This window comes from Miscanthus floridulus, chromosome 15 (assembly GCF_019320115.1).
Source record: "Miscanthus floridulus cultivar M001 chromosome 15, ASM1932011v1, whole genome shotgun sequence".
NCBI classification, from domain to species: domain Eukaryota; kingdom Viridiplantae; phylum Streptophyta; class Magnoliopsida; order Poales; family Poaceae; genus Miscanthus; species Miscanthus floridulus.
In genome coordinates, this window is record NC_089594.1 from 31,536,577 (window position 1) to 31,557,855 (window position 21,279).

At 44.9% G+C, this 21,279-nt stretch overlaps 2 protein-coding genes across 2 annotated transcripts; one reads left to right on the forward strand and one right to left on the reverse strand.

Moving 5' to 3' along the window:
* The first annotated feature begins 15,577 nt into the window (after positions 1-15,577).
* On the forward strand, positions 15,578-18,776 carry LOC136508201 (organelle RRM domain-containing protein 1, chloroplastic-like). The gene is made up of 9 exons (XM_066502837.1): positions 15,578-16,071; positions 16,164-16,264; positions 16,691-16,925; positions 17,017-17,114; positions 17,188-17,253; positions 17,900-17,971; positions 18,102-18,170; positions 18,262-18,368; positions 18,465-18,776. Exons 1-9 carry the CDS (start codon positions 15,725-15,727, stop codon positions 18,570-18,572), a joined length of 1,203 nt encoding a protein of 400 aa, XP_066358934.1. The 5' UTR covers positions 15,578-15,724; the 3' UTR covers positions 18,573-18,776.
* A 49-nt stretch (positions 18,777-18,825) lies between these two features.
* Positions 18,826-20,364, reverse strand: LOC136508200 (pentatricopeptide repeat-containing protein At3g22690-like). The gene has a single exon (XM_066502836.1). The coding sequence runs from the start codon at positions 20,348-20,350 to the stop codon at positions 18,881-18,883; it is 1,470 nt and encodes a 489-aa protein (XP_066358933.1). The 5' UTR covers positions 20,351-20,364; the 3' UTR covers positions 18,826-18,880.
* Positions 20,365-21,279: the final 915 nt, after the last annotated feature.

A 21,279-nucleotide genomic window follows, 5' to 3' on the forward strand; every position in this document is an offset into this window, starting at 1 on the left:
CCTTTGGCGGAAATTCCATGGAGCAGTGATAGTATAATGCGATTGTGGCCTTGTTTAAACGGGGTAGTTTTTGGTGTCACATCACGTGTCATGTAAGGGTATCGTATGTGGTGTTTGGATGCTAATAAAAAAAATAAATTATAGAATCCGTCAGTAATCCGCGAGACGAATTTATTAAATCTAATTAATCCGTCATTAGCACATGTATTACTGTAACACCACATTGTCAAATCATGGACTACTTAAGCTTAAAAGATTCGTCTCGCAAATTAGTCGTAAACTGTGCAATTAGTTATTTTTTAGTCTATATTTAATATTCCATACGTGTGTCCAAATATTCGATAAGATAAGGAGTAAACTTTAGAAGGACGAACTAAACAAGGCTATTAGAAAAAAAAACATCTATGGCAATAATTTAATATCAAAGGGACTACACAAAGGCTTTAGGTCATGGGCTACATTGGTGGCAATGGGAAATAAAAATGATTGAATTAGGTTCTTGTCGATGCGGGACCCACAGGATACCTCGCAAGGGAGAGAGAAGATCTAGTCCAACTAGGATTCTTCCCATGTAATCTTAGTAGTAGAACTATTAAGTAATCCTACTAGGAAATCTCATTGTAAACCGACTAGGACTCTGGCCTCCTGACTATATAAAGGAGGGCAGGGCTCCTGAGAGAAAGGGACAACAATGGTACAACACAACACATCACGATCAATCCAACACAAAGGCTAACGCTGACTGGACGTAAGGTTATTACTCGATCTACAATCGAGGGCCTGAACCAGGATAAATCGACTGTCTCTTGCGTTAACCATCGAGTTCAGCATACGTCGAAGCCCGAACATACTGCCCCGGGTACTCCCGTGGCAGGCTATCGGTGGTAAAACATCGACAGCTGCGCGCGCCGGGTAGGGGCTTTCATTGATTTTGCATCCGAGAGCTCGATGAACCTCGACAACATAATCTTCCCGACGGGATCAACTTTCATCTTTGGCATATGGATCTGCGAGGTAGACAACAACGGCAAGCTTCAGGGCCATCTCCTCAAAGATCCAGATCATCATAAAGAAATTCCTATTTTAACAACTACAACGGATCAGCTCACCAGAAGATTCGCGTAGCTCATAGTGTCCGATTCAAATCAGATTTCACGGCCACTCGTATCCGATTCGAATTCAAGCTCCAAGGCGAAGTTTTATCCGAGTGCTTTCAAGAAACCGAGTTCTTTTTGGCAAGATTCTAAAGCACAACCCAAAACAACTCGGATTGCCCTTAGAGTTCTTTCAAGAAGTCGAGTTCTTTTCTATTTGGGCTCGACAACATGGCAAAATCCTATCAGGGACAGTTCGAAAGATCTTTCAATCCAAGATTCGGGATACCACTGATAGGAGCTCAGGAGGGTCTCGTGCTAACAATAACATCGCAAGACTGTATCATCCACTGGCCAGGTTCCGTTCCTGAAGGTAGCGGAACCCAACTAGTTGGCACAACAACAACAGTTATTCTACCTTACCAAGAAGGAGACTCGATCTACGACACCGAGGCATCTACTAAAGTTATCAGCGACTCCGACAGCATGAAAACTAATGCCAAAAACGGAACGACTCACGCATGAGAAGTGCTCATGGTTTGACATCCTCGGTCACCATTAAATTCCCCGAAAGCACCCGATGTCAGATCATCAGATGAATCAGAATCCAACATATCACCCTTTGCCCCGGGCTACGATGGAGAAACCGAAAGTCAGAAACAAGCTAGAGAAAGAAAAAACAAGTTGAAGCAAGGGCGCCAACACCGTGCTAGGCAGCGTAGGGAAGCTTGGATCAGATATGAGTCAGAATTGGCTGAGTACGATAAAAGAAAATCGCAACGAGAAGGCAAAGGAAGACGCACGGCAAATACGCCTTACGATAAGATTCGAGAAGCATTAGAAGAAATCGGAGCAACTTCACATCCCGGTGAGAGGTATGAACAGCTCCAGGACTTGCTCCGATCGGCGATCCCGAAAACGCATGAAGAGAGAACTCGATCAAGACTACCCGCCAGATCAACCACCCGCCGGAAAGAAGATCAAAATCAAAGGAAATCTGCTTTTGAAAGACTTGGGCTAGGTGAAAGCCATAATAGAGGAAGTAGGAAGGAACATAATCAAGGCCACCGATTTGAACAACCAAGGAAGACCAGGAGTAGGGTGCCTACCCAGACAACCTCGCAAGATTATTCCCATCAAAACGATAGTTGGCCAAAAGAAGGTGCCGAATCCGAATTCAAAGAAACCAGAACACACGACAGATTCCCCTGTTTCGCGAACAGGCTTGCATTGGTACGATTACCTCACAAATTCAAACCGTCTAACCACTCCAAGTATGATGGCAAAACTGAACCAAGGCAATGGCTCAGAATATATTCACAATCAATTGAACTAGCCAGAGGAGACGACGATATCAAAACCCTATTCTTTCCCATGGCACTAGAAGCCATGCCCCTCCAATGGTTCGACAAACTGAATCTAGGATCTATCAGAAATTGAGAGGATTTGCAAAGAGCTTTTTGTGAGAATTTCGCAAGAATCATTACACACCCAATCACTCATGTAGAACTAAAAGGACTCAAGCAAAAGGGAGGTGAAAGCCTCAGAAATTATTATCGACGATTCGGCGAACTACGAGCTCAAGTGCATGACATAACCGATCGAGAAGTAATTGAAGCTTTCTCTCACGGAATCATGGCTAGGTGGCAGTTTCAAGACTTCTGCAAAGAAAATCCGAGAAACAACAAAGAATTCAGACGAACAGTAGAAAAGATGATTACTAAAGAAGAAAAAACACGAGAGAGGTTCCCAGACAGAAACAACCAGGACAACTTGGACAGGCAAAATCACCGAAATAGCAGACATCAAGAAAGAAAACGTAGACCAGACAATACTGTGGCAACGGCCGACAAATCAAAGAAGTTTTCCAAACCCAGAAAATATGATGACATTGAAAACATACGTTGCCCATTGCACCCTAATGGGAGGCACACCATCGGAAATTGCTACACTTTTAATGATCGATACACAAGAAAAGATAGTAAGAAAAACACCAAAGAGGATAGTCAGAAAAGAGAGGAAGACAACCACGAGGACAAAGGATTCCAAAAACCCAGGGGAACGGTAGCAGTGATCTTCTCAGGAGCTCCGGATTGTAGAAGCAAACATCAAGAAAAATTAGCACTACGGACCATTATGACTACAGAACCGGCTACACCAAGATACCTCAATTGGTCACAGTATCCTATCCAATTTACCAAAGAAGACCAATGGACTAGCGTGGGAAATGCAGGCCATTATCCACTGGTTCTAGATCCAACTATTGCTGGTATGACCGTCACCAAAGTACTAATCGATGGAGGAGCTGGACTCAACATCATCTTTTCAGAAACTCTAAGGAAAATGGGACTACAACTCGCCGGGATGATCACGCCAACAAGCACACCTTTTTATGGAATAGTACCTGGCAAAGCAGCCATGCCACTCGGACAAATTACTTTACCCGTTACTTTTGAAACTCCTTCAAACTACTGAACAGAGTTTATCAAATTTGAGGTCGCCGACTTCGATTTGTCATATCATGCAATCCTCAGACGTCCAGCACTGGCCAAATTCATGGCAATACCACATTATCCGTACTTACTGCTTAAGATACCAGGACCCAACGATATCCTTTCTCTTCGAAACGATTTGAAGCGTGCTTTTGACTGTGACGTTTAGGCGATCCAAATTGCAGCTAAGGCACAAGCCGACAATGGAAGAAAAGAAATAGCCGCAATCGCTGCAGAGACAAGCCAAGAAGAATTAGAAATACTGGCTAAAAAGCCCAGCATCATCGCACCACCAAAAGAAGCCGACGTCAAGCAAATCGACTTAGGCACAGGCGATACCTCCAAGACAGTAACCATCAGTGCTCACCTCTCGGCAAAATAGGAACTCGCGCTCACCAACTTTCTTCGGGACAACAAAGATATTTTCGTTTGGAAGCCATCCGACATGCCAGGAGTCCCAAGGGAGTTGGCTGAGCACAGAATTGATGTTAATGAAAGCTCCAAGCCTGTAAAGCAACGGCTACGATGATTCTCACCCGACAAAAAGGCAGCAATTAAAAAGGAAATAACAAAACTGATGGTAGCCGAATTCATCAGAGAAATCCTTCATCCAGACTGGCTAGCAAACCCGGTCCTTGTGTAGAAGAAAAACACGGATGAGTGGCGCATGTGCGTCGACTACATAGATCTCAACAAACATTGCCCAAAAGATCCGTTCGGGCTACCACGCATTGACCAGATAATTGACTCAACGGCAGGATCTGCATTATTATCTTTTCTCGATTGCTATTCAGGGTATCACCAGATCGCACTAAAAGAACAAGACCAGAGCAAGACATCTTTCATCACCCCGTTTGGTGCCTACTGCTATAAGACCATGTCGTTTGGACTAAAGAACGCTGGCGCCACATACCAAAGAGCTATCCAAACTTGCCTTAGGAATCAAATCGGTGAAAATGTGGAGGCATACGTGGACGATGTAGTGGTAAAAACAAAGAACCCAGACACCCTGATTGAAGATTTAAGGCAAACCTTCGAAAACTTGAAGAGATGGAGATGGAAATTGAACCCAAACAAATGTGTATTTGGAGTTCCCTCAGGACAACTACTCGGATTTTTGGTCAGTCAGCATGGGATCGAAGCCAGTACCAAGCAAATTCGAGCTATAACAAAAATGGGCCCACCTAGAAGTGTCAAAGATGTGCAGAAACTAACAGGATGCATGGCGGCCCTCAACCGCTTCATATCAAGACTCGGCGAAAAGGGGTTACCTTTCTTTAAACTACTAAAGAAGACAGACAAGTTCGAGTGGACAATAGAGGCCGACGAAGCTTTCAAAAAACTTAAAGAATACCTCACCTCATCGCCTGTCCTGACACCTCCAAAGAAAGATGAAGATATGATGCTATATATTGCGGCGACTCCTACCGTAATCAGCACGGCAATAGTCATAGAAAGAGAAGAACAAGGGCGCGTGTATAAAGTGCAACGTCCCGTATACTACATCAGCGAAGTACTGTCAAAATCCAAAATCCGGTACCCGCATGTACAAAAACTACTCTACGCTCTACTCATCACCTCACGCAAGCTTCGCCACTATTTCAAAAGCCACAAGATTACCGTGGTGACAGATTTTCCACTCGGAGACATCCTACACAATAAAGATGCCACGGGGCGCATATCCAAGTGGGCAGTTGAAATCGGAGCTCTTGACATCGATTTCACCCCACAGAAAGCAATCAAATCTCAAGCCCTCGCCGATTTTGTGGCCGAATGGACAGAGATTCAACAGCCTTTATCAGATACAATCCTTGACCACTAGAAGATGTACTTTGACGGATCACTCAAACTAGGCGGGGCCGGTGCAGGCGTTCTCCTCATTTCTCCAGAAGGAAAACAACTCAAGTACGTCCTTCAGATATTATGGCAAGCTACCAATAACGAAGCAGAATATGAAGCCCTCATCCACGGGCTACGAGTGGCAATTACCCTCGGAATAAAAAGATTACTCGTATACGGCGATTCAGCAGTAGTCATCAACCAAGTCAACAAAGATTGGGATTGCACCAAAGAAAACATGAGTGCTTACTATGCTGAAATACAGAAACTTGAAAAACATTTCCAAGGATTAGAAATTTTACACGTCCTACGCGATTTCAACATTGTAGCAGATGTCCTTGCCAAGCTCAGATCAGACAGAGCGAAGGTTCCACCTGGCGTATTCATAGAAGAGCTATCAGTACCCTCTATCAAACAACTCGGTGAAACAACACATGAAATTCAGGCTAAAAGCGTTCAGATCTTGGTAATCAACACTTCATGGAGCCAAGTTTTCATCGACTATATCAAAGAAAACAAATTGCCAGCAGATAAGGCAGAAGCCACCCAAGTTGTTCGTAGAAGCAAAAACTACGTTCTAGTAGGAGATAAACTTTACAGAAGAGCAACATCATCAGGAGTACTCCTAAAATGTGTCTCATTTGAAGAAGGTAAAGAGATCCTAGACGAAATACACTCAGGTTACTGTGGAAATCATGTCGCTTCAAGAACACTAGTTGGCAAAGCATTTCGCACCGAATTCTACTGGCCGACTGCTTTGAAAGACGTAGAAGAACTTGTTAGAAAATGCAAAGGTTACCAAATGTTTGCAAGACAAGCCCATGTGCCAGCTCACAATCTTATCTGCATCCCACCCGCTTGGCCTTTTTCCTGCTGGGGGCTGGATCAAGTAGGACCCCTGAAGAAAGCAAAAGGCGGTTTCGAGTACATCTTTGTAGCCATCGACAAGTTCACCAAGTGGATTGAATACAAACCACTCGCGAAATACAGCGCAACCAAAGCAGTCGAGTTCATCCAAGACATTATGCACCGCTTCGGCATGCCCAATCGAATCATCACAGATCTAGGCTCCCCCTTCATAGCTACAGAATTCAAAAGCTAGGCACAAGACTGTGGTTTCAGTATGGACTATGCGTCTGTTGCACATCCAGAAGCCAACGGACAACTAGAAAGGGCTAATGGACTCATACTAGCCGGATTAAAACCAAGGTTATACGAAGAACTAGTGGACTATGGGTCCAAATGGATTGAAGAATTACTGAAAGTAGTGTGGGGGCTATGAACTCAAATAAGCAGAGCAACAGGCTACTCACCCTTCTTCCTAGTTTACGGGTCAGAGGCCGTACTGCCCGCCGACTTGATCTGGACATCATCAAAGATAGAATAATACGATGAAGGAGAAGCAGAACACACAAGAAAATTAGAACTCGACAGCTTAGAAGAAGTCAGAGTAAATGCTACCCTCCAATCAGCCAGATACCTACAAGGTTTAAGACGGCACTACAACAAGAGTACCCAACCTCGATCGCTACAAGTCGGAGACTTAGTGCTAAGAAGGATACAAAAGACTGACGGACGACATAAGCTACTCAGTCCATGGGAAGGTCCGTTCATTGTCACAAAAGTCACCGAACTAGGCACATACAAGTTAATAATCGAAGATGGAAAAGAAGTCAGCAATACATGGCACATCAGCCAGCTAAGAAGATTCTATGCGTAAAAACAACTCAAGAAAAAACAAATATGCAAGCCACAAGGGACCAACGTTCACAATTGATGAAAGACAATACTCTTCAACAACATATGTATTAATGATCAATAAAGATGATATTCATCCACAGCACGTCTTGTCATGACTTCCAATGAGTTGTTTTCACGAAACAAAAAGCAAAATGGCTAAAAACATGCCTGAGCATCTCGGCCGAGAGCAAAATAGCTGAAAAGACGCTTGAGCCCGCCGATGAGGGTAGCTAAAAGCTAACACCCAAAACAAAAAACAAAATGGCTAAAAACATGCCTGAGCATCCCGGCCGAGAGCAAAATAGCTGAAAAGATGCTTGAGCCCGCCGATGAGGGTAGCTAAAAGCTAACACCCGAAACAAAAAGCAAAATGGCTGAAAACATGCCTGAGCATCCCGACCGAGAGCAAAATAGCTGAAAAGACGCTTGAGCCCACTGATGAGGGTAGCTAAAAGCTGACACCCGAAACAAAAAGCAAAATGGCTGAAAACATGCCTGAGCATCCCGGCCGAGAGCAAAATAGCTGAAAAGACGCTTGAGCCCGTCGATGAGGGTAGCTAAAAGCTAACACCCGAAATAAAAAGCAAAATGGCTGAAAACATGCCTGAGCATCCCGGCCGAGAGCAAAATAGCTGAAAAGACGCTTGAGCCCGCCGATGAGGGTAGCTAAAAGCTGACACCCGAAACAAAAAGCAAAATGGCTGAAAACATGCCTGAGCATCCCGACCGAGAGCAAAATAGCTAAAAAGACGCTTGAGCCCGCAGATGAGGGTAGCTAAAAGCTAACACCCAAAACAAAAAGCAAAATGGCTAAAAACATGCCTGAGCATCCCGGCCGAGAGCAAAATAGCTGAAAACACGCTTGAGCCCGCCGATGAGGGTAGCTAAAAGCTAACATCCGAAACAAAAAGGAAAATGGCTGAAAACATACCTGAGCATCTCGGCCGAGAGCAAAATAGCTGAAAAGACGCTTGAGCCCGCCGATGAGGGTAGCTAAAAGCTAAAAACTAGTCAACCGAGATTGAACTTCAAAAGACCCTCCAGCTCTTCGTTCCGAAAAGCAAGAGGCTCGGGGGCTACATCCAGATAGGAATACTTTTTTCTCAGAAAAGCACAAGCGCCAAGTTCGTCAAGGCAACGTTCTATGCCGAGTCATTTTTACATAGCGCAGACGAAAGGTTATCAACACAAAGATCTACATCTAACAAGTCATGGCGTGGACAAAGCACTCAACGGATCACAAAAGGGGAAGAAAAGAAAAGTACTCGACAAATCGAGGGGTCTCATCAGAATAACGCACAGAGTTGTTTTGTGGAGCAGAGACGAAAATAGGACAAAGTACTCAGCAAGTCAAGTAACTTCAACCGCACCCAGGCAAAGAATACATCAACAAAAATAAAGAATCTTCATTTAAAGAGGAGTGTAATATTACAAGGGAATGTTCAGTCGAATCAGGCATTGTCATCAGAAAGAGAAATGTCAATATTTAGACTGTCTACAACCCTACTGGCTAAACCTTCGACCTCAGGCTCCATCCTCTCAATGGTGTCAAGGTATTCTTGGCTTTCAGCTTCTTCTGCTATCTTGGACAGAGGCGCCTCTGGAGCAAGGACCCGGACCTGGGCCAGCACATTCTTGGTACATACTTGAGCACACTTCTTCGTGAACTCTTGGAAATGAGTCGAAATCCGGGGAATGAACTACGCCCAAGATTGCCCATCATCCGCTGGAGTCCAGAGAACATCGGCTACTGAGCGAAAAGATTTCCACAAAACGTTCCAATTTTCAGTAGCCGTCGCCAGCTTCCCAGACAAGCTTTCAATAGTTTTTTGGGCCTGCACAAGATCTCTGTCAGCTCCGCGCCTAATCAGCGTAGCAAGGGCGAGTTCTTCCTCAGCATGAGTAATTACCTCCTCAGCTTTATTATGACTGGAGCGGACAAGAGCCTTTATTTCATCGATACTCTCTGAGAGCTTCTGCTTCTCAACTCGGAGAGCTAGACAAGACACCCAAGAACAAGTCAGTGAAAAAAGAAGTCAAAAATACAAAAAGAAATAGGCAGAACCCGCAGCACCTTTGCATTCATCCTTCGCAGACTCCACCGCGGCATCTCTCTGCTTCTCTGTCTCCACTACCCGGGCACAAAGGGTCTTCTCCTCCTTTCGATGCATTTGACGCTCTGTCTCCAACTCAGCCCGGAGAAGGTCGAGATTGGCTTTCAGAGCGTCCACCTCAGAAGACAACTTTCTCTCATTTTTAGATGAGAAAAAGAAGCCAGAATGATCACGAGAGAAAGACTGAGCAAAAAGAGGCAAAGAGAAACAAGGCATGAGAATAGAAGAAAAACAAGCACACAAAAAAGAGCAGCAATAAAACCTATCTGGAGCTTTTCACCAAAAGAAGTCACGAGGGTCGACAAGCTCCCCTAGGCTATGGTTAGCTCCGATAACCGATGAGTGGCATCGAACTGTTGCACCACACCACCGGAAAAAGAGGGACCGCTGGAAGCAAGAGAAGGGGAAGGAGAGGCCGGCTGGGGCGAAGAAGGAGCGACCAAAGCAACCTCCAGAGAAGCCGGAGCCAAACCCTTAGAAGGACCCGGCACGACGGCCACAGTCACCTCCGGAGTGGCCAAATCCGCAACTTCGCCAGGTAGCTCCGAAGCTCCCGCGGCAACTTCATCAACAGAATGTTGTGAGTCCTGAGGCTCGGAACTCGTTGGCACGACGGGAGGCAGAGAAGAAGTCGATGAAGAAACGAGAGAAGACGAAACACTGAAAAGTGACAAAAGGAAGCACCGATAAGAACCAGAAGAAGGAAGAAAGAAGCCAAAAGGATAAAAGCCAGAATTTACTCACCCGACTACTTTCTTCTTCGCGAAGCCAAAAGAAGGCCTCACAGGGGGAACCATGACGGCGAAAACGTCCCCGCCACCCGGCGATGGGAGCGGGATAGCCGACAATGGAGCCGTGGAAGAAGCCAGGGCTGGAACCGTGAAAGAACTCCGCACTGGAGGAGCGGTAGAGCTCAGGACAGAGGCAACCAAAGAACTCAACACCGGAGCTTCAGAAGAAGTCGGCACGGGAACCTCGAAGGAACTCACACCCGACCTCCGATTACTTCAAAAAGTTCAAGAATGAAAGTCAAGACAAAGAAGAGAAATTCAATACAATAGGAATATGAAAAACAACTCACCGCCGCATGACAAGGGGTACTTCATCATCCTCTTCTTCCTCAGCCAAGGAAACCAGAGCACCTGCTGAAAAGAAGATAAAAACTACTCGGTTCAAGAGAGAAACAGGAAAATAAAGGAACAAAGAGTATTACATGTGCTCACCTAAGAGCATGCTAGCAACGACTGGAGTACCTGAGGGAGTACTTGGTTTGCGAGGCTTCTTGGAGACAGGCAGGCCAGATGAAGACCCATCCATTCGCCCCCTCTTCGGGACACTGCGAGGACCGTGAGGGACTAGACGAGGAACATATTCTTCATATACATCAACAAATCTGGAAGAAACCCTAGGAAGGGCTGTAGAGGTTTGGGACTTACTAATTGCAGAAGTTCCAGCTAGACGACCCCCAGTCTCCGCCACGGTAGGGAGAGCATCAAGGGGGATCGGATCGACAAAGTTCCACCCAAGCTCCTGCGAAAAAGAATAAAACACTAAGACAAAGAAAGGTTAAGCAAGAACGGATGCAGCAAGGGTACATAAAGTACTCAAACAAGAAGATAGACAACTCATAGCTGGGGGCGGGTTATTGGCTGAGAACTCGGAGACGGCAGGAGGAATGACGCTCACTCCCTTCAGCATTTTCTGGAGGCGCTCGAGTACCTCCTCACCGGTCAGCTCAAGAGTTGGGACCATGCGTGAGGGATCCTCGGCCCTAGAATACTCAAAGCCAAGATGTTCCCGCTCCTTCAAAGGCTGAACCCGGCGACGAAGAAAGCTCGAAACGATACCAAAGCCGGTCAAACCCTGCTATTTTAGCATGCTAATCCTATCAAGGAGTGGCTGGATCACTTGAATCTTAGCAGGTGACTCAAGCTTCTTGTCCCATCGGTCATTCACCACAGGACTAGATCCAGAGTGGACGACGAGGGAAGGGATCAAATTGGCAGCGTAAAACCACTCGGCACGCCAATCTTTTATGGAGTCAACCAGGTCATAGTCAAAAAACTTAATCTTGAGACCCTGGCAAAACTGAATCCCGCAACCACCAAGAACACTGGTTTCTTCACGGTGGGGTTGAGGTTTTAGACGAAAGAAAAAGCGAAAAAGAGATAGGGAAGGAGGGATCCCAAGGAAGGCTTCACAAAGGTGAACAAAAATAGAAAGATGGAGAACGGCATTGGGGGTTAGATGGTTCAGACTAACTCCGAAATAACCAAGAAACTGATGAAGGAAGGCAGAAGCAGGAAGACAAAGTCCGGCGCAGACAAAGGAAACAAAGAGGACAATCTCACCAGGACCCGGAGCTAGAACCCGATGCTCACCCAGAACTCTCCATTCAGCGATGACTTTGCTTTGAATCAAGCCATCGCCAACGAGCTTGCTCAGCTGGTCTTCGCTTGTTGTTGGAGCCGGCCAAACCTTCTGAGCAGCCCTTATGGCCACGAACTCTTGGTTTTCATTCAAAGAAAGGGACGACTCCTCATCCACGAAGGTCGCCTGAGACTTGCTTGTGGTTTTCTTCTTTCCCATGAACTGGCGGAAGCAAAGAAGGCACTAGGAAAGAGAAAGCTAGGATGAAGGTGATCAAGTGACAGCGACGATGACGGCGGCAGATTTCTGAAAGCTAGGGTTTAAAGGCAAGAGCTAGACAGCAAGGGAAAGGAAGATAAAAGGTCTTTAAATAGATTTTTCGGTAACAAAAACGGCCCACAAGGCCCGTTAAAACACAGTGTGAGAACGCAACGGTCCATTTACCGACACAGCTAAAACGGCGGAGGGCACGAATCCACACAACGGTACAAACCAACGGGCAGATTTTAGACTTATCCACACAGCACCACGGTAGGGTTATCAGATGAACTACAAGAACAACTCGTCAAACCAAGAAGAAAAAAAGGGCTACCTCGCAAAGAACAAAGTAACCCGGTTATTTAAGAAAGAACTCGGTAACCTCATGAACGACAGAGATCACAGCAGAAAAGTAAAAGACAACTCAGAAGACAAGATTCGTTACATTACAAGCAACTTCAAAAATGAAAGATTACAAATCTTACAAGACCCAACGAACTCGGCGCCACGAAAAGCAAAGTAGCAAAAAGGAACACAGACACGGCTAGGCTCTGGAACGACTACATGTCCCAAATTGCTACTCGGAAGGACAAACCGCCATCAGCTATACTATTTTCTTCAAAGGATGGACGCAGTGCATCCAAGACGGAAATCGGCAGCATGGCAGGGCAACATGGAGCAGAGAAGGCCAGCGGGCATCTGTCTACCCAAGACCGATGTGATGCTGGATATGGTGTTGATCTGCACCGGATAGTCTCAAGACAGGCGACGAGGATCAACCCAGAACTGCCGGATGAAGGAACGAAGCCCACATCACAAGACTTCCTCCAACTACCACCACGTACACCCTGGCACAATGCTATCGCGGGATTAGCCTACCTCTAATCCCTATCACAAGACTTCCTCCAGCTACGACAAGACACACAAGAACTACAAAATATGCCCGAAGGCTGCTCTACTTCACAAACTACCATGTTCATAACCACGAAGATTTCAACAGAATGTCCAATGGATTAAAACAAGCACTCTGGGACAGTATTTATAGACCAAAGGAGCGGCGCACATGGACTAGGAGTACCAACGAAATAAGCCTAACAAAGGACACAGTGAAAAGACAGGACTCAATAATGGATGACTCAGGCGAGAGGAAGCAGTACTCGAAGACAGGCATATTCGGAAGAATATACCAGCACAGTACAACCCGTGAACAAAAGGCATTTACACTCAACCACCACCATACAACTACATCTGACAACGACGACGACACATCAAAACTCTTCATCCGACTTCTTTTCTAAAGGGAAGAACTCAGACAAAGCACGGGGCTGCGGGACATATAGCCCCAGAATTTTTTGAAGACAAGAACCTGGACCCTCCAACTTTTGCAAGTAAAAGCAAGAGGCTCGGGGGCTACACTCAGTGAGTGCAATTTTTACAAAAAATTGCATCCACCCAAAAAGAACCCGGACATAAGCTCGGAGGCTGCATGCTGCGAAACTACTCGAATGATGGTTTAATCCAAGACTAAAGGGCCACTTCAGAAAGATGTCGCAAAACTACTCGGATGATGACATAATCCAAGTCTCGGGGACTACTTCAGGACACAAATTTTTAAACAACATAAAGGATCAAGACCCTCCAACTTTTTGTTCCAAATAGCAAGAGGCTCGGGGGCTACACTCAGTGAGTGCACTTTTTCTTCGAAAAAGCGCACGTCGCCAAAAAACTTCCTCAATGCAGACCACTCCAAGACATTACGACAAAAAGAACCCGGAACGAGCCATATTCGAGTTCTTTTTGATAAAACTTCAACGAACAATCAGAGCAACTTCAAGACAAGATCCTCCAGCTCCTTGTTCCAAATAGCAAGAGGCTCGGGGGCTACAACCAGATGGATGTACTTTTTCTTCAAAAAGCACTCACCACTCGAAGATCCCAAGAAGCGCTACAAGGTTTCACTCCAGAAAGCACTCGGATGACATTTTGTTCCTACTCAACAAGACTTGAAGGAGCAAAGCGAGACTTTCAGAGCTCAACCATGAAGTGCTCGGGGGCTTGTCGATGCGGGACCCACAGGATACCCCGTAAGGGAGAGAGAAGATCTAGTCCAACTAGGATTCTTCCCATGTAATCTTAGTAGTAGAACTATTAAGTAATCATACTAGGAAATCTCATTGTAAACCGACTAGGACTCTGGCCTCCTGACTATATAAAGGAGGGCAGGGCTCCTGAGAGAAAGGGACAACAATGGTACAATACAACACATCACGATCAATCCAACGCAAAGGCTAACGCCGACTAGACGTAAGGTTATTACTCGATCTACGATCGAGGGCCTGAACCAGGATAAATCGACTGTCTCTTGCGTTAACCATCGAGTTCAGCATACGCCGAAGCCCGAACATACTGCCCCGGGTACTCCCGTGGCAGGCTATCGGTGGTAAAACATCGACAGTTCTAGAATTTCAGGTTGGTTGACAATTTATAAGAATTGTCATGTTACATATTGAGTTCTGTGTTGTCTCATCCACCTATATAAGATAGCACAAAGATTGAAATGGCCTATTATATTTTCTTTATTTTTTCGAATAGATTTATATAAGAATGTACTATAGTCCTTCTCAGCGAAACCAAAATTGTTCGCTCACCTCATCACCCTTTTCACTCACGAGTTGCACATGCCCATCTGGCAATCTCAAACAAAGCATGAAAAAAGCCTATTCTATCTTCTTGAATTATTATCATAGTTTATTTTTCCTTCTTGAACTTAAAATCAGACGTCTTATCCCTGAAACTTCCAAAAACGTCCAAATTACCACCTTGCCTTTGATTTAAAGTGAGTTTTGAAGGCACTTTTGTCCTTTTAAGTTAAACTTTTTGGTAAATAGTTTATAAGGATTTTTAAATCACATTAAAAATTAGAGATAGATCAGGGTATTAAAAATCAAAAAAAAATATTTAGAGATTATGAAAACATCTTTAAACATTCAAAAAAATAGGTTTAGCTCTAGTAAAATTGAAAAAAAAATCTACTAAAAACTCCTAAAGCATTCTAATCAATGTATAAACATGTTTTAAAAACTATGCATGATAAAAATATGAGATGCAACCATCTCGAGTGCAACATACATTAATGTTGAATGCAATCATGCTAGTTGCATATTATGTTTTTTCATGAAAAGTTTCAAAACATGTTTACATATTAATTAAAATGTTTAATAATTTTATAGTTCTTTTTGGTTATTTTCATTTTCCTAGAGCTAAATCTATTTTTTAAAACATATAGGTCTATTTTTATGAACTCTAAATATATTTGTTTGGATTTTCTTTTATCCTAGTGTATCTCTAGAAATGTTTTTATAATTTTTAGAGCCTGGATACAATTTTTGTGGTTTAAAAACTTATCAAATATTTACTTATTTTTTAACTAAAAATGACAAAACCATAAACTAGGACAGGAGAGTTCACGGGGGAAGATTCTGATTTTAAAGTTCAAGGAGAAAAATCAGATAATTGAGAGAGGTAGAATGGACTTTTTTCAACAAAACAAGCAGCCGACATATGATTTGACCGTTCAGCCGATGAAACACCGGCCCACTGGGCCGATATTACTTGAGGCCAACATAACTACGACACCGCAAACTAGCACGGCGGGATATTTCTCCCACGGCCCACACTAGGGTTGTCTTCTCCACCTAGCCGCTAACCGGCGCCCGGCGGTAAGCCACTCCCGCGAGCAGCGAGCTCGCATCTGCCTCGTCTAGTCGTTTCCACTTCCAACCCGCTGGTCCGTACCTCATACGCCACCGCGCCAGCCATGGACGCCGTGCTACCTTCCCTCCTCATCGGCGGCGGACTCGCCGTGTCCGTTTCCATTCCCACCGCCACCAAAGCCGGCAGCCAATCCATTTCAGTCCCCCACCTCTCGACCTCCGCCCTCCGTTCCATTGCTCGCCAGCGGGGCCGGCGCCGTTTGCCCCTCCTCGCCTCATCTTCGCAGTCGCCTCCCACGCCACTTTCCGCCGCTTCGACTGAGAGCCAGTCGCGTTCCTCCAGGTGGGTGGTTGTGATGGATACGCCCCCCGCCGCCGCGGGAGGCAGTGGGGTGTCCCGCGTAGAGGCCGTGGATTACTACGCAGCCACACTGGCCCAGGTTGTGGGAAGGTGAGTAGTATGCATTCTCTGGCAAACAAGAACACTTAGCTTTTTTTTCGACGGTTTTTATGCTGAAAATATTGTGCCCTGCGTAATTACAGCAGTGAGAAGGAGGCGCAGATGCGCATATATGAGGCTTCGTGGGATGGAACCTACGTGTTCCGCTGCGAGATCGACGAGGATGCATCGAAGGAGCTTGCAAGTATGACCTCCAATCCCTTAGTGAAGTGCGGTGTGAAAAAACCTGGTGTGCTTCGGTGCTCCGTATTAGTATAATTTTGTGAGAAAGTTTAATCCTGCAGAGTGAGATATGTGTAAACTGGGAACAGTTGTACAAGTTTGTCGATAACTGCAGACAACTGTCTTTCTTATCATGACATTCTCTGAATCATTCTAGTTTGCAATTGTTCTCCTTATTCAGACTCAGACATACTATTCCAAAATAGTTTTAGCATGCCAAGGTATAATTAAGTTGCTTTGTTGGTTTAGGAATTGCACCACCTGTTGGACTGATTTCGATGATGCATTTGAAAATTAGAACCTCTGATTGACAAAGTGAAAAACATTTGGAGAGGTACATACTGGAACTCATACATATTTTGCTTCTTCCTCTCTTCTCAATTTACAGAGATGCAGGGAGTGTTATCTGTTCAGCCAGATATGGGTAACAAATCAGAGAAGGATAACCACAGCTTGAGTCTCTTGACAGCTAACCTTGTAAGCATTAGTGATAGTGCTTCTACATCTTCAAGTGGGAAAAATGAGTTTTGGCTTGTCCGAATGGAGAAGCCCGGAGTTGAAGTCGTGACAAAGGCCCAAATGGTGGATCACTATACCCAAATCCTTATGAAAGTGTTGGGGAAGTATGAAATCTTACATCAACCTAGCTACTACTTTACTAGTATCTGCCTGTTGTGTGCATGATAAAAATATTGTCATCTCTCAATTTTTCAGCGAACAGGATGCCCAAGTTAGCATATATCACATTTCATGGGAGAGGGATTATGGTTTCTGCTGTCATATTGATGAAGAGTGCGCAAAAGAGTTAGCTGGTGAGCAACTTGGGCTTTCATCTCTCTTTGTATAGAGTCCTGACAAATCCTGACAAGTAACTTTGCATACCAGATGTTCCTGGAGTGTTATCTGTTCAACCCGATATGAACTTTGGATCAGACAACAAAGATTACAAAGGTTTGTTCTCATTTCTTCTGCTTCTGATAAATATATACTCATTTCTTAATGCCATTATCTTAAGTCCCATTTCCATCACGATGTGCATCATTGGCAGCCAAAATTCCTTTCTTCCTGTTCAAGACCTTTTATGGTGCATTTCAAATTTTCAATGCAGGAAACCACCAATACTGCTATACAAATCTTGTGCCTGGGTTTGGCCTTGTTTTCCATTCTAACAAGATATCTAGAGTTAATGATTTGAAAATTTGGATTAGTCAACCACAAGCAATTCATATGAACTAAGTTGAAACTTGAAAACCAGACAGTTTCGACAAGACTAGAACAAGCAAGGTTCTGATTATTTTACCCCAAAGGCCAAAACTAAAATCCTATTTCTTCCCCTACACAGCTTTGTATTCTTTTGCTGTTCCTTTGTGAGGTTCATTTCTATGGCCTGATCAATACTAAGATGATGCCATCCATATACCAATTTTGCTATTAATCCTTGGAGGACTTAAGTTGGTACATTTGATTTTCTTACACTTTATACTCTCATTGAACTTGTACCTAGCATGCCTGGGGTGCATCTGACAACTTGAATGTCCATGCTTCTTAGAGGGCTTGTATAAATCACCCAGATAGTAAATGCTTTTGATGGTTTCAGGTGATGATGGCTTGAAATCATCTGAAGGGACTGGAGTGGCCGATATCAAAACTAAAAGGCTCTTTGTTACAGGTGAAGCACAACATATACTACTTTTTTGTGCATTTTACCTAATTTGTTTGTTCATGTATCATTAGCATTTATTTATTCAGATCTATTTCTATCTTGACTGTCCCTAACTTTTGTGTACACTGTATGGCAGGGCTTTCATTTTATACATCTGAGAAAACTTTGCGGGCAGCGTTTGAGCCTTTCGGTGAGCTCGTTGAAGGTTTGTGATAGGGTAGCAAAAATGTTTGTACCCATTCATTTATCTTTTGCGTCTGACTTTCTGATTCATTGAACTGCTTTGTTACATACAGTGAAGATAATTATGGACAGGATATCAAAAAGATCAAAAGGCTACGCCTTCGTAGAATACACTACTGAGGAAGCTGGAGGTGCTGCTCTAAAAGCAATGAATGGACAGGTAGGTGATTATAATTCCTATTATACAACTAGCATTGTTACAGTTGTAGGATATTTACAGACCTCTTGAAACTCACGGTTATACTTTTATCTGCAGATAATAAACGGCTGGATGATAGTTGTTGATGTTGCTAAAACTAGATCGAGAGACCGTCTATCTGGTGGGCCTAATCAAGCATTTCGACCACACTATCAGGCTAGATGACTGTTTAATGTACAGAACTTACAGCTGTAGATTAGAGATAAGCACGAGAGCGAGGAATTGCTGGGGAAATGTCGAACTGCCTGGTCTGATTGTAGTTCTGTGCCCTTGTCTTGTGCGAATTGCTAGAGAGTACTCCCAGCAAAAATATGTAAATGCAGTTAAAGTGTACGATTACTTTCATTAGTAACATATACTTAATTAAGTCATTCTCAGGTACAGCCTTGTTCCTGCTCATAAGTTTAAATATATATTTAATATTTATTATGGATTTTTATTAACAAGTGATAATCTTCCTCCAAAGAAATTTATTACAATTGTTCAGAAAGAGCGAACGGTTCAGGTTCATATGCAGATGATGTCAAATTATGTTTCAAATCCTCCAACATCTGATAAATACCCTCGCTTTCCATATGCAACTTGTCTGCAGTGACAAAGGAATGTACACTTCCATCTTCCTCTATCCAGCTGAGCCCAGGTTTCTTGGTTACCCCATGTTCCTCCATCCTCCTCCGCGTCCTCTTCAAGTCCTCCCATTGTTTCGCTCGTGCATATGTATTCGATAGCAGCACATACGAGCTGCCATGACTTGGTTTTGCGTCTGCCAACTTTGACGCAGTGAGCTCTGCCATGTCGACATCGCCATGTCTACGGCAGGCTGCTAGTAGCGAGCTCCAGATTACAAAACCAGGATCTTCAGGTAGATTGCTGGCAAGATTGAAGGCCTCCTTCAAGAACCCAGCACGGCCAAGGAGATCAACCAAGCAGCCATAGTGCTGGATCATTGGCCTGATGCCCATGCTCCTCATTAGGTCGAAGTACTTGAAACCTTCACTGACAAGCCCACCATGGCTGCAGGCGTTCAAGATGGCTACAAAGGTGACACCACTAGGCTCAATGCCCACCCGCCTCATCTCGATGAACAACCTCAATGCTTTCTCTGGTTGACCATGTGCTGCGAAACCCGCGATCAAAGAGGTCCAATGCTCCACATTCTTGGTGGTGACACTCAAGAAGCAACTGTGTGCAGCACCCATGCTCCCGCACCTCGTGTACATACTGATTAGCGCAACCCCAAGAGCACCGTCAAGTGAGAACTCCCGACGGAGAACATACCCATGTGCACTCTTCCCAATTCCAAGTAGACCAATGTCCCGAACAGCCAATATGAAGCCAACCATCGTGGCCTCATCTGGCGCCAACCCATAAGCCACAGTCATCTCGACAAACAAGTCCACTGCCTCCTGCGCCCACCCATTCCTTGCAAAACCAGCGATTATGGTGTTCCAAGAAACCACATTGCGCTGTGGCATTTCCACAGATACCTCCCATGCAGCGTCCAAGTCGCCATCTCTGACAAGCGCATCAAGCAGGACGTTCCAGGTGACCACCGTCCGGTCCGGCATTCCATCGAACACCTTGCGCGCGTCGCACACGCGGCCGAGCCGTGAGTAGGCTCGAACCAGGGAGGTGGACGCTTGGACATCGGAGACAGTCCGCGGGACACCGGACTTGACGAGGAGCGCGTGGATCTGCTCGACCTCGGCCACGGCGGCGGGCAGCCGCGCGCAGGCCGCGAGCGCGGGTATCAGCGCCGGGTTAGCGTGGAGGGCTCGGCCGGCGCGGAAGGCGCAGAGCGAGGCGTCGCCCGAGGGCGCGGCGGCGTTGGTGGCGGCCTTGGAGGGTCGGGGACGTGGCGGGAAACCTGAGGTCGAGGGCGAGAGCATCGAGAGCGCCAAATTGTTCATGGAAGCGTGCTCATGCACCCATCCCCATCCCATCACTGCAACCTGGACAAGGATAACATGTCCTCTGGCTCTCTATTTTCTTTTCGTTCCAACAGTATCTCATATATGCGCATAGCCAAAGTATATAATTTTTTTTCAGTTTAACTTACGTTACGTTTGCTACGTAACCTGTTTGCATTGGATCTATTAACAACTAATATTTAGCTGACTAATAGTTCAGTGCTTATTAACTCGGTGATATTTGGATCACTAACTTGTGACAAAAGGGTACCACAGAAGCTAAAAAGCAAGTTTTATAGGATGGCGATTAGACCTGCTATGTTGTATGGTGCAGAATGTTGGCCTACGAAAAAACAACATATTCAACAGCTAAGTGTCGCAGAAATACGTATGTTGCGTTGGATTTGCGGTCATACGAGAAGGGATCGAGTTCGGAACGATGATATACGTGAGAGATTAGGGGTAGCGCCAATTGAAGAAAAGCTTGTCCAACACCGGTTGAGATGGTTTGGACATGTGCAACGGAGACCTCCAGATGCACCGGTACGTAGTGGAATCCTAAGTCAGGATAGTAACGTGAAGAGAGGCAGAGGAAGACCGAAGTTGACTTGGGTAGAGGCAATAAAAGAAGACTTGAAAGGATGGAATATACCCAAAGACTTAGCCATAGATAGAAGTGCTTGGAAGACAGCTATTCACGTGCCTGAACCTTGATTGCTTCTGTTGGGTTTCAACTCTAGTCTACCCCAACTTATTTGGGACTTAAAGGCTTTGTTGTTGTTGTATTTGGATCCACTAACTAAAAAAATGCATTGGTGGTTTTATATATGGAGCCTCTTTGGTAGGCTCAGGGCTCCGTATGGAGAGCCGGTCAATAGCCGGAGTTATTTTTTATCTGCGCAGGAGAAACCTAAAAAACGAGCTTCGCGCGGCTCCTTGCTGTGGGTTCACGTCGTCTAGTG